The sequence below is a fragment of the Phytophthora cinnamomi genome (assembly GCF_018691715.1).
Source record: "Phytophthora cinnamomi strain GKB4 chromosome Unknown Contig4, whole genome shotgun sequence".
In the NCBI taxonomy this organism is placed as follows: domain Eukaryota; phylum Oomycota; class Peronosporomycetes; order Peronosporales; family Peronosporaceae; genus Phytophthora; species Phytophthora cinnamomi.
This window is the reverse complement of record NW_027150937.1, coordinates 597,384-623,712: the sequence shown is the minus strand read 5'-3', so window position 1 is coordinate 623,712 and position 26,329 is coordinate 597,384. Positions and strand designations below refer to the sequence as shown.

Sequence of the window (26,329 nt, the reverse complement as noted above, 5' to 3'; positions counted from 1 at the left end):
AGCGAGAGCACACTCCATTTATTTCTTCCTGCCGGAGTATAGCTCCGGCACCCTCGTATCACGCCGTAAAAGGCCGGGACCCTTCCTTCTGAGGGCCTGCGAGGTATATTTTGTGTGTGAGAGCGTGCTAGCCTTTGCTCGTGGCTAGTGACGCTGAGTCTTCCGTCGGTCGACTAGCGGAAGCTCGATACACAGGGGAAACATCAACCCGGTGCAAGGGAAAGTTCCTGGGCCTTCAGGTTCTAACCCTAACAAGCCCATTGAGTCTTCGGTGACTCGGTGGGTGTTGTTGGTGGGGAAAGTGTGCAATATATAATTTAGCGCGTGTTCCTACACGACATGTGTCTTGGCCCCACAGTAAACCTCAATCCTAGCAATGACAGCAACAATCCAAAACACAGCTATGTTAGCGTTATGTTCTACAAATAAAAGACCAGGAGTAAGGTATGTTGACTTGAGCCAACCTAAGGACTTTATCCAAAAAAAAAACAGCAAGCCGGAGCTTGCTGTAGTTTTCGTCCACGCACCTCATGCAATACGCTGTCTTGGCCCAGGCCGCCACGAACACCTTAGTTCCCCACTTGTGGGGCTTGTCCTTGTTGAACTGTCTTGTAGGGTTGTAGCGCGAGCGCGAAGGCAGGGTAGCTTCGTCGAAGCTGATCACCGGTGGCGCGCGGTACCCACGAGCAAACGTACGTTGTAGCACGTCAACTACCGGCCGAATCTTCCAGGCCCGGTCAATGCCTGCTCGAGGCGACTTGTTGTTCGAAATGTGAAGGTAGCCCATGATATGGAAGAACCGGTTCTTCTTCATGAACAAATGAAACCGATTGGCAGGGAGTGCACCGACTTGCTTCGTTGACCAATGTGCTGCGATTCCCTTTCGAATAGGCGTCAGCATCCGCGCGATCAGCAATGCCACGACGCACAGCACCTCGTGTGGCATAATGACAGGTACGGCAGCAAGCCGTTGGTGAATAGCGTCGAGATCTTCGACGTCCAGCCCGTTTCGTCGCTGCTGCGATCGTATCGACCTCGCCCGAAGAGGGATCGACTGCTTGTGATAGCGGTTGCTCTCCACTGCTACCTGAGTCCATAATTTGGGGGGCATGAAGTAGAAGAGGAGTGCCAGCGGGTCGTCTGCTACCGCCATCACGCTGTTGCTTGGTCCGTAAACTCCGCTGTACAAATCGGCGTACGTGGGATCCGGACCAAATTTTGCAGGATCTACACGCCACACAAACACCACAGTTAGTTATGTTGACCGTATGTTGGATGGTGATTGTCCTTATGTTAGATATTGTCAACATATCGTACCATATTCCCAGCCGTCCGCTCTCATCTCTGATATCGTCTTCATGTTTCGTGCGGTCGACAAGCACACCGACTCCGGAATATCGACAACCTCTTCATCCGAGTCTTCGTCAGTGAGGTCTCCAATATCCCAGTCTTCCACCCAGTCGCCGTCGCCCAAATCATCCTCGTCTTCCGGCTCCTCTTGCAGTAAAGGGTCCTCGTCGGAGTTGAGGCCCGTGTACTGATCAGATCCTGCAGGCATCAGGTTCGCGTCTCCACCCACTACACAGGCTAGTGGTAACGGCACGGCAGTACCCCCAGCGCACGCCTCACGCTCTTCCTCCTCTCCGCCGGAATATTGGAGGACGCTTCGGCGCCGCTTCCGCGAATTTGCGGAGGTCGAGGCTTCCGGCGTACTGACGTCGACACCACTCACGCTCGTCACCATTTCCGCAACTACTTCGGTCACTTCAGCCAAAGCTGGTGCCACGGCCGAGATCACCGCTGGTGCTTCGGTTGAAGCTCGCAGCGATCTCGTCTTCTTCTTACCCGTCGTCTGCTTCTTGTCCTTGCCCGTCGTCTGCTTCTTCTGTCTTGGCGCCACTGCCACCTCGTCGTCTTCTGTCTCCTTGGCCCCACTCGCGTCGTCATCTGCAGCAGCTTTTGATTCAGCAGGGCTCGCGCGACCTGCATCCAGCACTGGTGCCGGCCCCTGCTTAGACTCTGCGATCTCCATAACCGGCGTTGTGTGCTTCGCTGGCTTCTTCCGGGACTCTTTCTTTTTCTTGTTCGTCACCTCGTTGCCTTCTTTCTGCTCTGCCCGCCGGATTCGCCGCCCGTGACGCTCACTAAGCAGTGCCTCGCGGCAGAGCCGGCGCTCTTGCTCAGTGAGCTCGTACCGCGGAGTCTTGGGCGTCGGCGCGACCATTTTCTTCTTCTTCTCGGGCCGTCCTTTTGAAGAATGAGCTTTGGTGGCTGTGGGCTACTCGATGATGGTGGGTGCGCCGCGCTGTTTTTTATCCCGTTCAACCATAGCCCGCCAACGGACCCCTACACCTGTGCATCCGTCCATTTTACACCAAAAATAATATCTTCATTTCAGTATGCCTCGACATAGACGGATACCCCATACAAATTCTAAGTCTAAAATCCGCTTATGCTGGACCTCCAACATAACAAAAACGCTGCGACAGAACTGAAAGGAGCTATACACCTCATATGTTCTACAGTACAACATATGGGAACTAAGGGGTTAACTTATATTTGTGTATTCAAATATAATTAACCTAAGTAATTACTAAGTACTTACGCTTCCTCATACACGTTGCGCAACGTGTAAGCTAAAGTAGTGAGTCAAGTTAGACCCACTACACCTGGTAGCACTTTGTAGTCCGTCCAACGACCGACTGCTTGACGTTCGTACACGGTGTACGAACGCGGAGCCGAGAACCACATGAGCACGGAGGTGCCCATCGAGAGCTCCAATACGCCTGCAACGCATGTTGCACGCGCAGACTGCCCCCACCTGTCTGACCCAGAGTGGGAAGCCCTCCAACGACTGTCAACAGTCATTGGAGAAGCGGCGATAGCTACAATGCTGCGTACGCTATCACCGACGGAGCAACATGGTGTTGCTCTGGGGTTCATCATGAAGGAGCAGCGTGACGCGGCTTCCTCAGTGACGGCGTCGTCAGGGACGACACCGCGTGCTCAACCATTAAAGTTGAGCGTAAGCAATTACGTGGGAAGAGAGGGCGAGCCTCTCCTCCGATGGCTTGTCGAACTCGACACAGCCATAGCGGCTCGACGCATCGTCGACCCGCTGTCGAAGGTCGCGTTCGCCATGTCCTGCCTTGGCGGACGCGCAAGGAGTTGGGTGTATGGACGCCGACTCTCCGATCCTACGTGCTTCAGCACGTACGAAGTGTTCAAAGAGGAGCTCAAACAAGCGTTTGAGCCCCCGCAAAAGGAGTTCCGGTCGAGGGCGGAGTTCCTCGACCTTCAGCAGGGTAAGCATGACGTCCATGCTTACGCACAGCGCGCACGATATTTGGTATCAAATATCGTGACTAACCCGATTGACGAGGCGACCAAGGTCGTCACGTTCATGAAGGGGCTTAGAGATGGGCCTGTGAAGACCTATCTCTTCCGAGAGTACCCGAGTACTCTCGAAGCTGCAATCACCCTTGCCATGCAAGAGGAGTTTAGCCTGCGGCAGGCTAAACTCCATGCGAACGTACCGAGACCGCAACCGCGCCCGGTAGCGAGGACGGGAGGTCCGGAACCAATGGACCTCTCGAACGCAACAACCGCTGGTTACCAGCAGCAGGGAGGTAACGTGCGATGCTTCCGTTGCGGAAGGATCGGTCACTTTGCACGGGAGTGCACAGCTCCCATGCCCCCTGGAGGTGGCCGTCGTGGCGATGCTAGGCATCGCCGCGGACCAACAAAAAACGCGAACATCCAGTAGGCGCGGGGCGCCCTATTGGTAATGCAGTCGCGCGTGCCGACATCGGGCACGCGACACTGAGGACTGCAGCCCCCAGTGAGACCAGCTCTCACTGCAAGAAACAAGATGACAGGCCAAACCTAGTCATCTTGAAGGTTTACTCGAAGAGAGCGAGTGACTCTCTTCGAGCTTTGGTGGATTCAGGCGCGTCGAACAACTTTGTTCGACTACGAAGCCTGTCGAGACTTGACTTCGAGGAAGTAGATGTACCTCGAAGTCTTCTGGAGGTACGACTGGCAACATGTGCCATCGTGAAGACCGAGAAGCGCGTCGTGAACGTGCGCTTCTCGTACAAACACGAGTGTTTGTCGAACACGTTATCGTCCTGGACCTGGACGATAAGTTCGACGTAGTAATGGGCATGCCGTGGCTTGCACGGCATGATCCGGTGATAGACTGGAAGAAGCGCACGCTCGTGCGCTTCGGATGCGACAGCGGGACAGAGAGCGATGGCCCTGTTACCGCAGCGCGCGCACCAGCAGGTGCGCGAGGCTCACCAGTCGAGACAGCGCTTTATGCTGCTGTCCCGGAGTGCCCAAGAAGTGCGCGAGGGCGCGCGCAAGTGAGACCCACGTCGGCAATGCTGCCGACGTCGGAAGAAAAAGATGTGTTGGTTCCGGGAACCAACACCCACGTTCAAGCGTGTAAGGGACAGTCCCTGACCCGAAGCGGTCAGGTCGACAACGACGCGTCGGCTCCGGGAGCCGACGCACCCTCGGTCATGAGGGGCTCCGCCAATGAATGGCGTCGAGGTGACGAAGGCGTATCAACTCCGGGAGTTGACGCTGCAAACAGTGCGGACGGTTGCAAACGTACCGCACTGTCATGTAGGAACACGCGCTAATTTATATATTGCACACTTTCCCCACCAACAACACCCACCAAGTCACCGAAGACTCAATGGGCTTGTTAGGGTTAGAACCTGAAGGCCCAGGAACTTTCCCTTGCACCGGGTTGATGTTTCCCCTGTGTACCGAGCTTCCGCTAGTCGACCGACGGAAGACTCAGCGTCACTAGCCACGAGCAAAGGCTAGCACGCTCTCACACACAAAATATACCTCGCAGGCCCTCAGAAGGAAGGGTCCCGGCCTTTTACGGCGTGATACGAGGGTGTCGGAGCTATACTCCGGCAGGAAGAAATAAATGGAGTGTGCTCTCGCTCCGCCAGTTCCTGGCGACGACTCGTCGCTACCAATACACCGGCCACTAACTCTTGGCCCTGCCAGGGATGAACACACGCTACACTAGTAGATGTGCCCACCGACAGTCATAATCCTACCTACCAGGTTTACCTTGAGCTGCAGGACGTTCACTGCAGGCACCGGTGTCGCCCTTGCGTGGTTGGGAGGAAAAGCTGTTCTGTTATTGTTGCCCGAAGGCTTATCTTGTCTTCTCTTAAGTTTCCTATCGATCAATACAAATATCAAGTATAAACGCGTCCGTTTTGGACCGCCAGTTGTAACTCACGACTCTTCGGCGCTTTCTCTGCGACGTGGCGGCGTTACCGACGACTCAAACGGCCGCTGAAACGCCACCGACGACTCGGGACAGGCGCCGACGACTCATAAGTTCGGATCTTGCCAGTAGGTTCGCACCGTACTTAGCGAGCTGCAACCGCCCGCTCTTGACTTGGGACCGTCGACGAGTCATCGTCACCGGCCTATTTAGGCCAATCAGCGATCAGGGAGTTTAGTCCAATGACTGGCGATGGGTTGTGACTTGCCAGTTAACGCCGGCGCCTCGAGTCTTCTTCATCCCTCGTCCCGCCTTTGGGTTTTGGCTTTGGCTTCATTTCCCGATACCACAACTGCCCCCACCGCGACTCGAGCCGCGTGCTGGTGAGCGTCGGGGTGCTCCTGTGCCATGGTTGGTTCTTCGCGCGCTGCCCAGTCCGCCGTGAACTCGGCCCTCAGGGCTCTCGGTGTGTCTCGGTCTTCGTTCCAGGTAAGCCGTCTTCTTCTTGTTCTCTTGCCGTCTTCACTCCTAACCCGGATCTTCGTATCTTGGTCAGTCTTCGCCAGGTCGAGGAAGCTCGCTTGGTGCTGGTAGTTCGCCTGCTGCTCCTGCTCCCTCGCAGTCGGCGGTGTCTGAGGATGAGAGCGCTGCTGAGTCGACGGCCAGTTCGGCCACGGTGAGTTTCCTGTCGTCTTCTCGCTTTCTGTCATCTTCACGTGGGATGCTGATGCCTGGCGGCTTTGTGCGTCTGCTTCCCAGGTTGTCTTGTCATCTCCGGAGTTGGGCTCACTCGCTGTTGGCGATACGCCAAGCCAAGCTTCGCTAGAGGTTTCCACTGAGTCGTCCGCGTCTCTGGCCACCTCTCCGGCTGCTCCTTCGGTACGTCTCGTTGACTGGCACCTTGATCTTGAGCTGCTCTCGCTTACCTTCGCGGTTATTGCCTTCGTTTCTTGTCATTCAGGATACTTCTCTGGTTGATGTGCCCGTTGGTAGTGCTGCCAGCGACTCGGTTGCGATCCAGTCGTCGCAGCTAGCCGCCCGGTGCTCTACTTTGAGCGCTGAGGCCAGTCGTTCCACCACCGACGACTCGCTGATCACGGTGTCGCGTGAGGCCCTTGAGCAAATCGTCATGGAATCCAGTGCTGAGGCATCGGAGCGCGTGATCGCGGTGTTGGGTCCTCGGCTGGATCTCATCGGTCGTCTCAATGTCACCCTGCACCAGGGTCCCAACATTCGGGGTGACCGCCACGTGGGCTCTCGCTTGGCCGCTGCTCGCTCGCTGGAAGACGTGGTGGCGGCGGCTCAGCCCAACATGGGAGTCCACGATGACATTAATCTGGACTTGGCCGTGATGCGAGGCCAGTTGCACTCCGCTGAAGCTGCGCGTGCTGCCGCCGAAAACTCGGCGATGAAGGAGTCGTTCAAGCACGAGAACACCATGGTGTTCCTCAAGCAAGCGCGCGCGGAACTCGAGCACTCCAAGAAAGAGGTCAAGCGTCTGCGGGTCCTGGAGGCTCACTACCTCCAGGAGATGGAGGGTCTTCGTGGAGCCGTGTATGCGCACACCGAGACGGCCGCCCGCTTGGAGAACCGCGTTAGAGTTGCTGACGACGAGTGCAAGCGTCTGGCTCTCCAGCTCACTCGCGAGCAGACGGTGTTCAAGGCTGCCGTGGCGTCGTCGACTGCACAGAGCAAGCGTCTTCACGATCTTCTGGCTCGCTTGGATGCCGGCGATGACTCGTCGTCGACTCGCCTCCAGCGCCGAAATGAAGACCTTCAAGAGCAGGTGAAGCGGCTCACGCGCGCCGACAGGACTCTTCGGGCGCATGTCAAGTTTGAAGACATGGATCCAGACGTCCTCGTGCTGATCTCTGAAGGTTCGTACTGGTCGTTGTGTTGCTGGATGTGCCGGCTTGTGTTCTGATTCTGACGATGACTCATGCTTTACAGGTTTGTCGACTGGCGAGTTGAACTGGGACCTGCTGGACATTAGCCGGGAGACTCGGCGGGTCCTCAAGGACATGCTGGCTAATGCGGATCCGTCTCGAACCGAGGATGCCATTGCCGTTGACTTGGCCCACGCTGCTTTCCTGGAGTCGGACTCTCATGTTGAGTTGTCGTCGGAGGAGCGGTCGGTTGAGGCGAACAAGACAACGCCGGGGACTCGTGCTGCCGATATCGAAGCGGACCGGGCTTTACGCGCTGCGCGGATTGGTTGCTCAAGCAAGCGTTCCTCGCAAAGGGAAGCCGGTTCGCATCATGTTCGTGGTCGGTCAAGCTCTGTTTCTCGTCCGGCGTCGCAAAAGCGGGTCCGTTCCTCGTCACTCCGTCGCAGTCCGTCCGCCAGTCGCCCGGGCAAGAGACCTCGCCGCCCCGCCGAAGACTCAGCTTCCGCTGTACGTGGCTCTCGTACGTCTTCTTCTCGTCGAGGTGGTAGCCGTGAGTCTTCGGTGACAGCTCCTGGTGATTCTCGGACTTCTTCTCAAGATGGTGAGCACTTGGAAATGGAGGTGGAGGTTGTCGAGTCTTCCGGAAGTGTTCCTGCGGCTGCAGAGTCTCCGCCCGCGTTGGCAGTGCAAGCCCCGAGTGCTTCCGGGGCTTCGTCGTCCAAGGGCAAGTCGAGGCGGAAACCCAGGGGCGATGGGCTCGTTCTCAGCGATCTACTGGTCCGCCCGCTCGTGCCGCCTTCTCCGGGGCCGCTGCCAAGTCTTCGTCGGACAGCTCGCCCGTTGTTCCTTCCCGCAAGCCGTCTCGTGTGGTGGAGTCATCGGATGAAGATGCTGTTTCGTCGAGCACTATTTCTCCTCCTTCCGAGCAAGTTCACGTTGATTCTGGCGCTTCTCTCGAGTGGTTTCCGGACACTGGTTCGGAGGCGGAGAATTTGGTCGTTGGATCAGTGATTGAGTTATCGGTGGGCGTCCCTCAATCCTCTTCTCTCTTGGAGCTCCCAGGTTCCGAGTCGTCGGGAGCTATCTCAGGTGCTGGTGTGGAACCTAAGAAAACACCTCCTGTCCCTCCGAAGACTCACACGAGTCACCGTCGACAACCCCGTCGTTCTTCCGTTCCACGCCAGACTGCGTCTTCCGGAAGCAGCCGAGTCGTCGCCACTTCGTCGTCCACCCCTGGGTCAGATTCCAGCCCCCGGCGTCATCCGATGGTGCCGTCGCCGGCGCGGGGTCAGTTACCCCTCGTCCGATTTTCCAAGCAAGTGGCTAAGTGGGCTGTGCCGTACATCGAGCCGCCTTTTACGCGTCCTGGGGCTCTCAAGTGCTGGACCCAGATGCTGAATGCTCGGTTGCCTGCACCGGTGCCCCGGGACCTCCGAATTATTTCCAGTCCTGAAGGCATCGCGGCATTCGCGGACTACAAAAACCCTGATCATCCGTGGCAGAAGCTTCGCCGGCGACTCCCGTCTCAAGCGTGTCTTTTTGACACTTCAGAGTTTGATCCCGACTCCAAGGTATCCCAGCGGGCTTCGCCGATGACTCGAGTGATGGGGTACTGGAGCAATTTTCGTGGGAGCGGCGACTCGGACAACGTCGACCTTGGCTTCTCGCTTTGGGAACGTGATCACTGGATCCTTCCGAAGGCAGTGGAGACTACGTTCTCCGCAGTTGCCGCCGACTTGGACATGATGGACTGGACTGCCGCGCGGAAGACTCGGACGAGGAAGGACTTGGATGCTTTGAAAGCTGCTTGGTCGAGGTACGTAGTCGAGCGCAACAAACGCAGCGACCGTCTCCGCGCCAAGGTGGTCCCGTACATTTGGAAGTGGGGCAGCAGCCAAGATCCGGGTTTCTCGGAGGTGAAGCCCGAGTTTATGCTCGAGCCGACCATGCCCGGGTACTCTCTGGAATACTTGCCTTGGGAGCCCAAGACTGTCGACTGGTTGAGCGAGGTCGCTGCCCTGGATGCTGCGGAGCCTTGGCGGAACGGCTGGATCGATGTGCCGGAGCAGCACCCCTACAACACCACGTTCGTCCCATGCAACCCGTCGGCTCATCTCTTTGTCCCAGCTGGTTCTTCGCGCGCCGATGTTGGTCGTCGAGTTGTTCCAAGTTCGTCGCTGCAGCCGGGTGAATTGAGCTCAGAATGGGTGGCCGAGTTTGGTGGTGGTCGCGTTCCTGCTGCGTCTGAGTCTTCGCCGACGGCTGCGTCTGTTCCGGGAGGACAAGCTCTGGATGCTGCTGGTGGCTCCGACGACTCGAGCTTGCTTGGTGTCTTGGCTCGGGCAGCCGTTGCCTCCGATCCTGATTGAGTTGAAGTCGGGTTCAAGCGAGTCGTCGGCAGCGTCTTCTATCCATTTGGTTTTCGTTTCCAATTCCGCTTCTGAGTTGCCGTTGAGTTTAGCTGTCCGTCTTGGTAGCGTTTAATTTTCAAATGCAAAAAGGTAGTACTGCAGTAGCTGTTTTCGTCTGTGGTCTTGGGCTGCGTTGCCCCAAGTACAGGTCGTCATGGCGGTGACTCATAGCCACCTAGTCTTCGTCAGGGACTTGAACCATCCCATCTGCAGGCGCTGTTCACTTCGTTTTCGCCGTAGGTAATCATAGAGGAGCCCTCCACAAGAAAGGTTAGCGGCTGCCTCCCACGTTGGTTCATCGTAGCCGACCCATTTGACTCTAAACTCGCGCACTGCTCTCTCAGTTCCCGTAGCCAACGGCACACGGTCGTCGAGGATGGCTTCAACTTCATACTCTCCTGCCACGTGATCTGGCTCCCAACTATCTTCAGGGAGCAGTTCTTCGTCAAAGTCTAGTCGCGTGTCGTCGACGAGTCCGGGCGCGAGACGAGTCTTCGGTCGATCTCCAAACTCATCAACCAGCTTTAGTCGGGAGATATGGACGACTGGGTAGAATCGGTATCCACTGCGGTCCGGTAACTCGAGTTCGAAGGCATAGTCTTCGATCTTCTTTTTTATCCGGAAGGGTCCATGCCACCGGTGTGCCAGTTTCTTGGTAAGGCCGGGCTTGACTCTCTCCATGTACAACCAGCCCCTGCTGCCGACATCGAATGGGACCGACAGCATTGATTTTTGGCCTGCAATCGGCTCATTTCCGCCAGTCTTCGGTGGACCCACCCTGTCCCGACAGACATGTCCCCCCTGTCCCACAAACGGTTGGTGTGGGGCACCCGCCGACGACTCGCGAGTCGTCGGTGGCAAATGCGTACTTGGTTTGAGCGACAGGTAGGACTTGGGACGGGGGTGTCTTGTCCCATAGACGGTTGGTCTTGTGCAGCCGCCGACGACTCGTGATTCCGAGTCTTCGCCAGTATTGTCTTCTCTTTCCGGCTGAGTTTGGCGTTGTGTTCCCGGGCTCTGCGAGTCTTCTCGGTGGCTTGGTATTCCTTGGCCATTTCCATAGCAATCTGCTGTTGTCTATTGACTTCGCGGCGCCACGCCAGTGCGTCTGACTGCTTTGGCGTGCCGTGTCGGAGCGAGGATGACATGGCTTTCAGCGTTGACTGGGCATCCCACCCGTGCACCAAGTGGAATGGTGTTTCCTTCCGAGTCGTGTCTTGTGAGTTGTTGATGGCGAAGACTAAGCGCTCCACGATCTCGTCCCGGTCTTGTTGGAGCGGGTCTTCGGCGTATACCTTGACGGATTGCATTACAGTTTTGACTGACCGTTCCTGCTGTCCGTTGGCTTGCGGCCGGTAACTCAGCGTTGCTCGGGACCTTGACTGCATCATTTCTGCAAACGCTTGGAACACTTCGCTCATGAACCGTGGGTCGCGGTCATGGCGGATGAGTGATGGCGCACCGAATCGTCGGTATATGCATTCCTCGAATGCTTGTGCCACCTTGAGTGCGCCCGTATGCCATGGCTTTCGCAATGACAAAGCCCGTAAAAGAACATTGGAAGAGCAGCAGGGCTGTGTTGCCCCTCCGAGTCTTCGGCAGTGGTATCATGAAGTCCATAGATCTGGAAAGGCCGTTCTGCCAGCACGTTGCCAGGAGAGTATCTTTTCAGTTGGGGCGGCTTTGCTGGTGCAGCAAGTCGGGGCACGATCTCACGTGCTTCTCCACGTCGGTGTAGAGTCCTAACCAGTAGTAATCGCGCTTGACTCGCTGGTAGGTTCTCACCACACCCTGATGGGCGCCTTCCAGTGCGTCATGGCAATTCTGGAGCACTTCTTGAATCATCGTGGTGGGTACCACCAGACGCAGCGAGATCTCCTCTTGCGACTCAGCGTCACGCCGATGACTCGTTCCCATGTAGTGTAGCAAATTGTCCCCCGACAACACGAACTTATCTGCGATTTTCCATGCATCTCTGGCGGCTCGGTATCCAAGTTTCTCCACATCTCCACGTAATAAGGTCTTCACGTTAGACCATCGTAATTTTTCGTCTTGTGCAGCAGCTATGCGCCGTCGTCTCTCCTCTTGGACTTCCATAGGATCAATGTCTTGTGCGTTAGGAGCTGCTGGTGGAGCTTGAGTCGTTTCTGGGGGTTGAATTTCGGGAGGGTTCTGGTTAGGGCGAGTCTTCGGCAGTGCCTTCGGCTTATCTTGTGTGAATCGGACATGTTTTTTCTTGCTCTTGGCCTGCGCCCGAGTCATCGCCAGTAGCATTCCAGGTTCTGGACGTACGAAATCAGCAAATGTCTTGCGTTTCACGGTCGAGACGCCGTCCAGAATTTGAATAGATCCTCCTGGACCCAGGTTTTGTGCTTCTGATCCTTGCAGCGGCGACTCGAAGATCATTTCTTGTATCCGATTAAGTCCGGTCAACTCTGCTTTCCGGTTTTCACTCAGAATGAACTTGGAAACCTTTGACGCCAAGGCTTCAGTTGCCAACGAGTCCGCGGCAGCATTGTATTCGCGTACCACGTGCAGGTATTTGACTAACCGCAACCGTGCCGTGATCTCCTTGTGATGATTCAGCTGTGCCATCAGTGATTCCTTCCGGCAAGCTATCACCCCTAGGGATTGCTGGATCGCGAGTCTCGAGTCTCCCACGACCACTAAGGCTTCGGCACCGTGTTCGATCGCGGCGAGAACGCCGTTGTTCGTACCGGTGTACTCGGTGATGTTGACTGTGGTCTTCTCGAGGTAAGCGTTCGCTGCAATAACTATTTTCCACTCCGGAAGGCTCCACACGATCCATGAGCAACTGCCGTAACCACCGTACTTCTCAGTCTTCGCTGACCCATCGAAAGAGACCACGAAGCCTGTATGAGTCGTCGGTAGGCGTGCATAGAGCAAGTTTGGGTCCATGCGAGTCGTCGGTGAGCCCTTAGTCGGCGGGGCAACCAGTTCCAATGAGTCCTCGAGATCCACGAAGTTGGTCACCGTCGACTGGAGCAGCTGGGTGAAGGCGCAGTCCATCTCCTTGACTCGTTGGACGATCAGGTGCCACGGGGAGAGCAATACCGCAATTGTACTGCTCTCCCAAAGAGTGACTTCGACTTGGTAATCCATTCCATTGTGGAGAAGCGAGTGTAGACTCGTATTGTCCGCCCCGCCAACTGAGTGTAGCAAGTCTTCAGCAGTAGCAACAGTGCTAGCACCTCTTTCTCCGCCGCATGATAGTTCATCTCGGCCTCCTTCAATACACGTCCGCAGAAGCGAACAGGGTGCAACTTGTCATCATGCAGCTGTAGCAGCGTGGAGCTTAATGCCCACTCATTTGCGAACAGCATGACGTGCACTTCCTTGGTGCGGTCGAAGTGGCGGAGTATCGGCGCTGCCGCAACCTTGTCTTGGAGAGCTTTGAAACTCCGGCGGGCAACTGTGAGGTCGCCCTCCGACGCGAAATCGTCTTCCTTCAGCTGGTACAGCGCCGCGCCGTAGACAGCGAAGTCTTGGATGAAGCGGCTGTAATAATTCAGCGCACCTAGGAAAGACTGCATTCCCTTCTTCGTTCGTGGGAAAGACAGCTTAGTGATCGCGTCCAGCTTCTTCGGATCGGGCCGAACGCCGTCTTTTGACACTTCATGGGACAGAAAGTCAACGCGTCCTTGCACGAAAATACTCTTGGTAAAGCTGACGCTGATCCGGCACTCTTCAAAACGACTGAGGAGCCGATCCAGCGTCGCCAAACAACTGTCGAAGTCTTCGCCACCGAAACAGATATCGTCCACGACGGATCGCCGGTCGAACACAGGTACCAGCGACGACTCGTCGGCTTCGTTGGTCGTAAACATATCGGCTTCGGGGCTGTTAATGAGTCGAGTAATGGGTTCAGCTGTCTTCGAGTCATCGCGGGTAGCTGCAAACTTGGTTCGAGTCGTCGCTGTAGTGCCTGGTAGGAGAGGTGACGACTCGAGTCGTCGCTGTAGTGCCTGGTAGGAGAGGTGACGACTCGAGTCGCCGGCAGTGTTCTGCCGAGTCTTCGGCGGCCTTCATTTTTGGTGCAAAGGCGTTCCAGCCGCCCTTCGGTTGCACAAATCCCCACAACGCGTTGTCTATCATCCGTTGGTAGATCATCGGCGCATGTTTTAGGCCGAAAGGCATTCGTAGCCACTCGAAGTGCCCCAGAGGACACACAGATGCCGAAATCTTGTGCGCACGTAGAGTCATCAGGATGGCCCAGAATCCGCTGGCCGCGTCGAGCGAGCAGAACCAAAGGTAAGTCTCCAGGTCCGTGAGCAAGTCGTCGACGAGCGGCATGGCGTATTCCAGGATTGCCGTTACCGCGTTGACCATCTTGTAGTCGATGCAGAGGCGGATGTCTTGGCCATTCTTCTTGAGGACAATGACGATTGGCGAGGCCCACGGGCTGTCCGAGAACGCGATGAGCCCTGCCTTGAGCAGTCCCTTGAGTAGTTCGTACAATTTCTTGAGATGCTTGAATGGGATCCGTCGGGCCCGCTGTTTGATCGGCGCGTGCCCCTGCACATCTATGTCACAGACCACGCCATATGCCGGCGGAGGGAGTGCATTCCCGCTTGCAATCATGATACTTTCATGGCGTCGGAGTACCTCGATCAGGCTCCTTTGTTGGTCTGCCGACAACTCGGGATTCTTGACGTTCGCCGCCGAGTAGTCGAGTGTCGTTGGCGCCGGTTCCGATAAATCGGGGAGGAACGCTAATTCATGCGCGTAGTCCTCCAGTTCGATGTCCGCCGCCGGGTGCTCAGTCGTCTCGTCGCTTCTGTCGTCGGTACCTTCCGTGGCCAGTACGCGCATTACTGCTATGAACGTCTGGTCGAGAGTCGTTGAGATGTCTCCGGCTTCTCGGCTGGGTGCAGTCTGAGTCATCGGTGGAGGCCCCTTCGGACTGCACTCTAGTCCTTGGTCCTCGTCGCGGCGCACCGTCGACTCAGCAGTCTCCAGTCCTGGTCCAGCTGCCTCTGGAGTCATGGCTTCATCGTTAGTCGTCGCCACCCCCGTCGAGTCGCCAGCAGTAGCGTCGAGTCGTCGGCGATGTTCCTCCGCCATCAATTCTGAGTCATCCGTCACCGACGAGTCGTCGGCACTGTCACATTCACTGCTGACGTGTGGTTTCTCGCCCGAGTCTTCGTCAGATCGCTGCAAGACTCCTTTAGGCGTCGGGTAACTCACTCGTTCCACCGCTGGAGGCTGCTTGGCCAACCATTGTTGGTAGAGTTCAGCCTCCCACTTGAGTAGTGTCTTGTCCCGTGCGGCAGCGTATGCGAGTACCTGCCACTCGTTGTACTTTGCGGAATCTAGCCGCACGTAGCCTTCAGTCTTCGGTAGCGACCCAATCGGAACCCAGGCTATCACCGGGAAGTGCACCGGACAACTCGCCAGCCTATCCGTGGCGTTGGTAAGTCGAATCTTGACCGGACGTCCCCTGTAGAACTTGGTGGCAGTCGGGATGAACGTCTCCGTTCGGCAAATCCTCGGTACGTGAGTCGTCGGCTCGGGTTGTCGCCGCTGTAGTTTGAACTCGTCCCATTCGCGGCCCGGTATCTGCAATGGTTCCGTCGGACCGTACGTGACGTGGCTTCCTTCGGCCTCGTCCCTCAAGTTTTGAGTCTTGATCAGCGGGATCATTACTTCGTCGGGAAGCTTGGCCGTCGCGTTGAGGAGGTCCAGCCGGATACCGGCCGGGATCATAAAGTCGGTGCCAAGCACCACTTCTACCCCGGCGCAGTGATCCATTATCCAGACTTCAAAAACATAAACGCGTTCCCATCCAAGGGTGACTTTCACCTTCGCTCGGCGAGTCGTCATCATCTTGCCCTTGGTGATCACTTGTACATCAATGCAACGTCCATGCCCCACTACTTCGCGGAGTCTCAGTCGCTTGGCAAGTTTCTCTGAGATGACACTGACATTTGCCCCAGTGTCCAGCAATATCCTCGTGCGCGAGTCGTTCACGGCTCCGTTCACCAGTGTCCGCATCCTTACGCGCTTGTCAAATTTCTGCGCCGACCACCATCCCATCCGTTCTCCAGCTAAGAGTCGCACTTCTGGAACGAGTCGTCGGCGCGAGTCTTCTTGTATTGCGCTTGTCAGCCAGTCTTCGGCGGTATCTCCCACCTCTTCGTTATCGTCTTCTTCACACCATACACCTCCACCGAGGCAATCGCATCTCTCCTTTTCCAATTCCGTCGTTTTCATGTCGTTGTCTTGTTCAGTCTTCGTCCTTTCGCACTCGCCCACAAATGCAAAGATGCACTCGGCTTCAATTGCGGGCTTGTAGTGGGTCTAACTTGACTAACTACTTTAGCTTACACGTTGCGCAACGTGTATGAGGAAGCGTAAGTACTTAGTAATTACTTAGGTTAATTATATTTGAATACACAAATATAAGTTAAGTAAGAAAGGATCCCAAGTGACTTTGATTAGGTAAAATGAGAACTGTATTGTTTGTAAATTAATCTTCCTTCTAAAACTGCTAAAACTGTTTATCACCTATGAAAGGGGTTGACAGCGGCTGGCGGTCAGAGCCCCGCCAATATGCACGTCTCTAATTGGTAGAAAGATGCTGCTTTCTACCAATAGGATCTTTGGGTATGTGTGGACCACTCATTGTGGTGGTCCACTTCAATGTATCCATTGGTGTGTCTTACACCAAGGCGAGGAAGTATCTAAAACTTTTAACAGATATTTATCTGTTAAATTCACAAGTGGCTTGTAGCCACTTGTGCGTGTAACCCCGTTACACCATCCCCCCCTTAAGGTTAGACGCGCGGGGTCTCCGCACGTCAATCTTCTGAATTGACCATTCGTCAATTCTCCGCGTTTGGAGAAGAAACCCGCGCTCATTCAACGATGAGCGCGCCTCAAGAAAAGAAGAATCCGAAGTCGGTGGAGAGTCATCTCTCCATCGATGACTACTTCGAGCGCCAGAAGGCGAAGTATGGCGACGTCGTCGACTTCGGCGACGACGATGAAGACATGGAGGACGAGGAGGACTCGTCCTCAAAGCGTAAAGACTCAGTGTCGAGCGAATCGCTCGACCCTCACGCCAAGAACGTTCGCCCGCGTGAAGGGGACGAATCGGACGCTTCGAGTTCGAGCGTTCGCGTACTGAGAGCGATACCCCACTCGCTTCTGCTGGGGCTCTCAGTACTCCGCGCGCTGCTGCTGCAGCGCGTGATGTTAAAGCTCAAGGCTCTCCGCGCGCTGCGCCTGCAGCGCGCGATCCATGGATGCCGTCCGCGTCCGAGATCGCGGACCGGTTTGGGAACTCGGTACCTCCGAATGAGGTGCCGCTGTACGTATGCAGCGCCATCAAAGATGACGCTGTGGCTGCCGAGCTGCACTTTGATGCGGAAACGCATCAAAGGCGCGATTACTACATCGGACTCTTTCATGAGCTCCGATGGTTTCAAAGCAAGAAGACCTCTTCTCGCAGCAAAGTGCCCGAATGGCAGGCACTTTGTCAAAGCTGGAACGCCTTTGTTGAGAACTTCAACAAGAGGCCGAGTGCTTACCGTGATCGGATTAAGCAAGCGCGTGATCGCTTCGAGACGTACTCGAAGCGTGGGAAGCTGGAGCAACTTCATGTTGCTGCTGAGGAGGCGAATGTGCCCGAGGGCTTTCAGTGCACGAAGTGCTTTCCAGGCGCGGTCCGCTTGAGCGACCGCGACCTGAACGGGTACACGTCGTTCCGTGTGCCCGAGAGTCTCAAAGAGCTCCGTGCTAAGTTCTTAGCACGTGAGGGTTCGGGCGCTGGCGATGATCGCAGCGCTCGTGTTACTTCCGCTGCGCCAGCGCGTACTGCTCTTCGTACGCCCTCACCATTTCCGGAACGTCCTCCAGCAAGACGTTCCGCGGCTCCCATGTATCTCGATGGGGAGGAAATCCTCTCCAACGAATACGAAAACGAGCCCCTTGCGGGTTCGTTTTCGGGATACTATGGTCAACAATCCGCTCAACAATCCAGCGGGTTGAGCCGCGGGCGTCACGGATCGGCGGTGGCGGGGGTGGGAACACGCCCCGGGTATGATCAGCCCCGGGCTGGTCATTATGCGCCTCTCCACGACCGGGTGGCCGTCGTGGAGCGTCTGCAGGGCGCTGAGTTCGCCGCCCTGAAGCAGGAGCTGGCGAACCAGAAGACTCGGATTGCGGCGGTCTCGCAGACCGCCTCGAATATCCAGGTCGAGCTGGGGACCCAGATGAAGGGGTTGCTCCAGCGCGTCCGCGCGCTGGAGGAGAGGTTGCTCGTCGCCGAGGCCAAGTCCTCCGCTTCTGCCTCGGCTCCTGCCGAGGCTTCGGGTCAGCCGAGCTAGATGGCTCGTGCTGCAGGTATGGCTTCAGCCGTCCGACGTAAAAGGTCGGATGGAGGCGCATGCTAGACGGTATGTCTAGCGTGTATGCGTTGCCGTGCCGTGCCAACATAGTGAACGGCCCGATGAAGCGCGGAGCAAGCTTACTTGCTCCGAAATCCGAAACTCCATGTCTAGGCAGGTTTTGTGTAGCTAACAAAACTAATGAACCAACTTTAAATTCATTTGTGTTGCCTCTGCCCGCATTGTCTGCGTTCAGCTTCTGTTGATCAACAGAAGCTGCTAATACATCTTGGACAAACCGAATCACGGCTTGTCTTTTGGTGATGAAACTGATTGCATCCGAGCTGAAGTCATTCAGCTCGCTCTCCGCTAGAGGCCCGGCCTCTGCGTGGTTCTTTGCGGTGTCTGCGCCCTGCGCAGACCCGTGGTCGTTGGCCATGTTGTTGGGGGAGTCTACTCCCTGCGCAGACTCATGTGGTTTGTCCATTGTTGCAGCTGACACTGTGCAAGTGTCAGCGGTTTTCTGCGGCTGCTGTATTGCAGTCGTAGATCCTCCCCCACTTAAAGTGGGAGCCATCACTCCGAGTAAACTCGGTAGACGTGGATGCCGCATGGCATTCACGTAGAACGGTGTATGCCCTGTCGAGGCATGCACTGAGTTATTGATGGCAAACTCTGCCATCGGTAAGCACTCGCTCCAGTAGTGGAACGAGTGAGCGTAGCTCTTCAACATATCGACGAGCACGCGATTCACGCGCTCGGTTTGACCGTCCGTCTGCGGATGATCCGCAGTCGACATGGAAAGCTGGCTCCCAAGAAGTGTAAACACTTCTTGCCACAGGTGCGCTGTGAAGCGCGGGTCTCTGTCCGACACGATGTCGGACGGCATGCCATGGTGTTTGAACACCATGTCGACGAGCAGACGGGCCGTCTGCTTCGCGGTCACCTCTGCTGGCGCCGCAGCAAGATGTACCATCTTGCTGAAACGGTCTACAAAGAGCACAACACCGGTGTTCCCTCCGCTGTCCGGGGGAAGACCAAAGATGAAGTCCAAAGACATGGACTTCCAACACTCCGACGGAGTCGGTAGTGATTGCAGTGGAGCCTGCGCGAATGGCGCAGGCTTTACGCGTTGGCATACCTCGCAAGCACAGATGTACTCGCGCACCCACTTATACTGGTGGTGCCAGTAGAAGTCGCGCGTGAGAAGGACGTATGTCTTCTCACGTCCGAGATGTCCCGCAGTCGGGGCATCGTGATACTCGTACATGATCCTGAGTCGCAGGTCGTGGTCATTTGGCACGACAACGCGATCCGCGTTGTCATCGACTGCGTTGTAAAGTAGCAGTCCGTCGTGCACACGAAAGCGGTGTGCACGCGCTCGAAGGTGCTCGGGCAGCTTCTGACGGGACTTGTCAGAAGGCGCTGTGCCATAGGCCAGCAAGAGCTTCGCGTCCGCGTCGTGCGCGTACGCGGCCTTCACATCATCCAACAGAGATGATGTGGGTTTGCTCGATCGTATGGCGTCAATGGCATTGACGTCAACAGCTTCTGCATAGTCCGGCCGACGTGATAACGCGTCGGCCACCACGTTCAATCTTCCGGGTTTGTATTCGACCCGGAAGTTATACTCCGCAAAGAATGAGAGCCATCTCGCCATTCTTTGTGAAATGTGTGGCGACTTCACTGCGGTGCGCAGTGAAGCATGGTCGGTGTAGACCACAAATGGTCTACTCCCAAGCAAGTACACTCGGAACTTTGCGAGTGCATACTTCATGGCAAGGAGTTCCTTGTCATGCATCGGATAGTTGCGCTCAGCTGGCTTCAGCTGACGCGATTGGTAGTAGACGACACGATCACGGCCCTCGTGATCGTGCTGCATAACGCGCATCCGATCGCGAAATCGGATGCGTCACACACTACGTGAAATGGGCGATCTTGGTCAGCCACTGCCAAGATCGGCGCCTCAGTCAAGCCCCGCTTGACTGCATCGAATGCCTTTTGGCAATCGGGTGTCCAATTCCACACAGCTTCTTTCTTAAGAAGCTGTGACAGCGGGCGGATCTTGCCCGCATAGTCCTCCACGTACTTGCACAAGTACGTGGCCAAGCCAAGGAACTGCCTCAGTTCCTTGACACTTGAAGGCGTTGGCCATTCGTTAATCACTCTGACCTTTTCTGGGTCAGGGCGGACACCATTCTTCCCTACGAGACACCCGAGGACGGGTATCTCGCTCGCCCCGAAGATACACTTCTTCAGGTTCGCGTAGAGCTTATGCTTTCGCATAAGCTCAAGTAGCTGCCGGAGATGCACCCTGTGCATCTCTACGTCGGTCTTCCCGTCCACAACCCGGCTGTGGATGAATACATCATCGAAGTAGCTCGGTGCGAAGTCGCGCACCGAGCGCAACAAGTGCGTCACGCACCTGTTGAAAGTCGCAGGGGCATTCTTAAGCCCCTGTGGCATTACTAGCCATTCCCAGAGCATGCCGCTTGGCGTGCTCACTGCCGTGAGAGGGATATCGCTCTCACGCATTAGGATTTGATAAAATCCATCTCGCAAGTCGAGAGCACTGTAAACGGTGCTCCCGGCCATCGAATCGATGATAACATCTTTTCGTGGTATCGGCGTCTGCGCCGGTACCGTCGCATCGTTCAGCTTGTTGTAGGCATGAACGATGCGCCATCCGCCCTGTGGCTTTTGACACAGAACGTCGGAGCACTGTGCGGGGACTTTGATTCCCGCACTTGTCCTGCTTTACGACGACTTTCAAAGAAGTCGTCGATCGCTTTCACTTGCTCTCGCGGCAGTGGCCACTGCCGCGTGACACAGTACTTCGTGCCCGGCACGAGATCAATCTCGTGCTGAATGCCCTTATCCTGCGGAAGCTCCGCAGGAATCTCTTCCGGGAGTACGTCTTTGTACTCCCTCAACAATTGTAATAGGGACTCGACTTCAGCGAGTCCCAACCTTGTTCCTCGAAGCGCTCTCGCTTCGTCTTCGCACTGAGAGTGTCTTCACTCTCAGTGGTACTTCCCATGAAGAGCTGCCTCAGCTCTTCGCTCTCGCTCGCCGTTCTTTCGCTGTCCGAAAGAACGCAGACTTGTTCGATGCGTCCATCGTGCAAGTCGCGCGTGAAGCGCTTCCAGCTCATGGCTGGAAGCGAAGTCAACTCCGACGCCGTCGTCGGAGGACTAGCGAGTTCCATGTCACGATACTGGAATCCAGTATCGGTGCGCGTCAAGATGCTTAGCGTCTTGACATTCGGCGTCACCGCCGCAGTCTGCCCAGCAGACTGCTCTTGTTGCGTCTCGGTCCCGGACCGAGACTTGCGCAGCGTTTTCCGCTTGCGCCGTCTTCTTGTTGTGCGGAGCCCGGCTCCGCACAGTTGTTCTTCTCGTCCAGGCCCGGCCGTGGACAGTCGTTCGCCGGCGGACCCTGTCCGCGGGCGCGCGGTATCAAGCCCGGCTTGACCGCATTTTCCTTCGTGCAGCCCGGCTGCACGGTAATGTGTCCCTTCGCCGGCAGACCCTGTCTGCGGGCGCGCGATATCAAGCCCGGCTTGATCGCATGGCGCTTCGTCGTGCTGCCCGGCTGCACGACAGCATGCAAATTGCGTCAGTGCGGTACGTTTGCAACCGTCCGCACTGTTTGCAGCGTCAACTCCCGGAGTTGACACGCCTTCGTCACCTCGACGCCATTCATTGGCGGAGCCCCCTCATGACCGAGGGCGCGTCGGCTCCCGGAGCCGACGCGTCGTTGTCGACCTGACCGCTTCGGGTCAGGGACTGTCCCTTACACGCTTGAACGTGGGTGTTGGTTCCCGGAACCAACACATCTTTTTCTTCCGACGTCGGCAGTATTGCCGACGTGGGTCTCACTTGTGCGCGCCCTCGCGCACTTCTTGGGCACTCCGGGACAGCAGCATAAAGCGCTGTCTCGACTGGTGAGCCGCGCGCACCTGCTGGTGCGCGCGCTGCGGTAACAGGGCCATCGCTCTCTGTTCCGCTATCGCGTCCGAAGCGCACGAGCGTGCGCTTCTTCCAGTCTATCACCGGATCATGCCGTGCAAGCCACGGCATGCCCATTACCACGTCGAACTTATCGTCCAGGTCCAGGACGATAAAGTGTTCGACAAACACTCGTTGTTTGTACGAGAAGCGCACGTTCACGACGCGCTTCTCGGTCTTCACGATGGCACCTGTTGCCAGTCGTACCTCCAGAAGACTTCGAGGTGTATCTGCCTCCTCGAAGTCAAGTCTCGACAGGCTTCGTAGTCGAACAAAGTTGTTCGACGCGCCTGAGTCTACCAAAGCTCGAAGAGAGTCACTCGCTCTCTTCGAGTAAACCTCAAGATGACTAGGTTCGGCCTGTCATCTTGTTTCTTACAGTGAGTTGGTCTCACTGGGGCTGCAGTCCTCAGTGTCGCGTGCCCGATGTCGGCACGCGCGACTGCATTACCAGTAGGGCGCCCCGCGCCTACTGGATGTTCGCGTTTTTGTTGGTCCGCGGCGATGCCTAGCATCGCCACGACGGCCACCTCCAGGGGGCATGGGAGCTGTGCACTCCCGTGCAAAGTGACCGATCCTTCCGCAACGGAAGCATCGCACGTTACCTCCCTGCTGCTGGTAACCAGCAGTTGTTGCGCTCGAGAGGTCCATTGGTTCTGGACCTCCCGTCCTCGCTACCGGGCGCGGTTGCGGCCTCGGTACGTTTACATGGAGTTTAGCCTGCCGCAGGCTAAACTCTTCTTGCATGGCAAGAGTGATTGCAGCTTCGAGAGTACTCGGGTACTCTCGGAAGAGATAGGTCTTCACAGGCCCATCTCTAAGCCCCTTCATGAACGTGACGACCTTGGTCGCCTCGTCAATCGAGTTAGTCACGATATTTGATACCAAATATCGTGCGCGCTGTGCGTAAGCATGGACGTCATGCTTACCCTGCTGAAGGTCGAGGAACTCCGCCCTCGACCGGAACTCGTTTGCGGGGGCTCAAACGCTTGTTTGAGCTCCTCTTTGAACACTTCGTACGTGCTGAAGCACGTAGGATCGGAGAGTCGGCGTCCATACGCCCAACTCCTTGCGCGTCCGCCAAGGCAGGACATGGCGAACGCGACCTTCGACAGCGGGTCGACGATGCGTCGAGCCGCTATGGCTGTGTCGAGTTCGACAAGCCATCGGAGGAGAGGCTCGCCCTCTCTTCCCACGTAATTGCTTACGCTCAACTTTAATGGTTGAGCACGCGGTGTCGTCCCTGACGACGCCGTCACTGAGAAGCAGCGTCACGCTGCTCCTTCATGATGAATCCCAGAGCAACACCATGTTGCTCCGTCGGCGATAGCGTACGCAGCATTGTAGCCATCGCCGCTTCTCCAATGACTGTGGACAGTCGTTGGAGGGCCTCCACTCTGGGTCAGACAGGTGGGGGCAGTCAGCGCGTGCAACATGCGTTGCAGGCGTGTTGGAGCTCTCCATGGGCACCTCCGTGCTCATGTGGTTCTCGGCTCCGCGTTCGTACACCGCGTACGAACGTCAAGCAGTCGGTCGTTGGACGGACTACAAAGTGCTACCAGGTGTAGTGGGTCTAACTTGACTCACTACTTTAGCTTACACGTTGCGCAACGTGTATGAGGAAGCGTAAGTACTTAGTAATTACTTAGGTTAATTATATTTGAATACACAAATATAAGTTAAGTAAGAAAGGATCCCAAGTGACTTAGATTAGGTAAAATGAGAACTGTATTGTTTGTAAATTGATCTTCCTCTAAAAGCTGCTAAAACTGTTTATCATCTATGAAAGGGTTGGCAGCGGCTGGCTGTCAGAGCCCCGCTAATATGCATGTCTCTGATTGGTAGAAAGATGCTGCTTTCTACCAATAGGATCTTTTGGGTATGTGTGGACCACTCACTGTGGTGGTCCACTTCAATGTATCCATCGGTGTGTCTTACACCAATGTGAGGAAGTATCCAAAACGTTTAACAGATAACCTATCTGTTAAATTCACAAGTGGCTTGCAGCCACTTGTACGTGTAACCCCGTTACAGGGCTCGGCTAACTGTGGCAGCCCGATTGGGACCAACCCAGTCGTAGTTGGCGGGCTGCCTAGTTTAAATGGTCCGAAAACAGGAGTTCTTGGAGCTCGGGTGTGAGGTCTTTCTTGTCCACTTTGGACTTGATGATCTTGGTGATTTCCTGGAACACATCACATTTTCCGGCGTCGTGCACTTGTTTGCACAGCTTGCACCGACGTCGGCAGTAGTGCGCCGAGTGATAGAGGCCCCCGCAGGCTGCGCACGGCCCATACTGGCGAGGTTTCTCGTCGCGGTGACCGCGGTTCTGGAGCCGATTGTCCCGGCCTTGGCTGCGCCCCGCTGAGTCACCCCAGGGTTGTCGGTTGGCGGACCGGGCGTACGTGCCTTCAGCGGCGACTCGTCGTTCGTTGTCATTGGCTGCCGCAAGGTAGTGGTCGCTTCCGTCTGACGAATAGCTATCACCCCAGTCTTCGCCGCAACGTTGTGAGTCGTCGCTGCCGTGCTCACTTCCATCTTCGCTGTTGCTGTCGCCATCATATATGTGGCGTTGTTGCTGCAGCTCGCTCCGCGTGTCCCGCGTGTCCCGTCCATGAAGTTCGGCGACGATGTCGGCGACAGATGCTTCAGCCAGGCTCACGCGAGGCATATTGCGTGAGTCGTCGCGACGACGCTCATAATCTCGTTCGCGTCGGTCGCGACGGTTGTAAGCATCCCGCGAGTCGTCGCGGCGCCGGTCATCACGTCGGCGAGCGTCTTCCGAGCGCTCGTGGCGGCGCGAGTCATCGCGACGTCTGTCGTCACGTCGTCGGGAGGCATCCCGAGTTCGAGAGTGAGGCAGCGACGACTCGCGGGACGAACTACGCTCGTCAATCTTCAGTATCTCTTGGATCATCTCTTCCAACTCATGTATGTCTGAGATGCGCAGGTGGCACAGGCGCCGTTCGAGTCCTCGGTCGCCGCAAGTCTCGAGGAACCGCTTGACGTGGTCGCGTGCTTTGCGGCCGTTGCTCTCAAACCGAATTCCAGCGTTCCTGGCGTAGCCATTGAGCCGGTTTAGGTAGTCGCAAACATGTTCCTTGTCTTCGCGCTTGGCTGAGTAGTAGCGAGTCTCCGCTGACTGGCTGAACTGGGAGCAATAGTACTTGATGAAAGCTTCGCTTAAGAGGCTCCACGTTCGCTTGGTCTTCTTGGGCAGTTGTCGGTACCAATGTAGAGCGCCGTCCCGAAGACTCAGCTCGAAGGGCATGCACCATTCGTTGGGCGATGCTCGCGTTCCTTTCATCTCGTAGACAAAGGCGCGAAGCCATTGCATCGAGTTCTCGCTCTTGTTCCTGGTGCCCGAGAACGCCTTGATCTGCCCCAGTGGGCGATGCGTTGCCACCTCGATCCTCGGAGTCGCGTTAAGCAACTTGGATTCGATCACCTCACGGATTTGGCGCAGGTATTCGCCCATCTGCGCTCCTCCATCGCCGGTAAAGTCCACTTCTTCGTCCGACGAGTCGTCGGTGGGCCCGCTGCGGCGGATCCTGCTCCGTCCTGAGCTGCTTTTCGTGCCCCTGGCCGATTTTGAGTCATCGGTGGTACGCCCAGCGCGGTCTGAGTAGCCCGTAGTTGGTGGAGTCACCATGTGGGAGTCTTGAAAGTACGGGGATCGCTCTCCTGACGCGCTAAACACCCCTCCGGTGGGTTTTCGGCTGGGGTTTTCGCGGATTGCCCTCTTCGGAGTCGTCGGCAGCGGCACGCTAGCCAGGTCGACCACTTCACGAGCCGCACGAGTCTTCCGCGAGTCGTCCAGAGTGAACGAGTTCACGCCGAAGGCTGTGCGGAGTCGTTTCTTCCATTTCCAGAGCTCCGCGCCCGCTTCGGCCGGCACCCAATACTCCAGAGTCGACGGTGAGGGGTGCTCTAGAGGCCGAAGCCCCAATGCTTTCACGAATCGCTCGGTTTCCTTCACCACTTGTTCGATTGTTATGGAACTCACTGGGCGAGCCAACTCGTGACACAAATCGGCCCAAACCGCTTGGCGAGTCATCGTTGGCTCGAATAGCTCACCCCAGTCGCTCTTCTTCATCTCTTCGTAAAGTCGACCGAGAACCTTGTTGGCCGCCGGCGTGTCACCGTTGAGTGGCGGCCGGTTACCGGAGGTTTGCTCGGTCACTTGAGTCGTCAGGACCGGTGACCTCGAGTCGTCGGCGGCGTCTTCAAAGTCTTCCAAGTCTTCCAAGTCGTCATACGCTGGCCCTGGGCCATCCACATCATCCAGTTCATCCGCGAGGTTGCGCGTCACGGAACGCGTGTCATCGTCAAGCTCAACCGCGAGGTTTCGCGACAACGAACGCGTGCCCGCACTGCGTCCCGCAGACAGCACTGCATCTTCCGGAGTCTT

The 26,329-nt window shown here is 56.5% G+C and overlaps 1 protein-coding gene across 1 annotated transcript; it reads right to left on the bottom strand.

The window, feature by feature from the left end:
- Positions 1-330: 330 nt before the first annotated feature.
- On the bottom strand, positions 331-2,224 carry IUM83_05314 (Pleiotropic drug resistance protein; the record flags this gene model as incomplete). The annotated part of the gene is made up of 3 exons (XM_067929446.1): positions 331-370; positions 528-1,227; positions 1,318-2,224. 3 exons carry the CDS (start codon positions 2,222-2,224, stop codon positions 331-333), a joined length of 1,647 nt encoding a protein of 548 aa, XP_067799569.1.
- Positions 2,225-26,329: the final 24,105 nt, after the last annotated feature.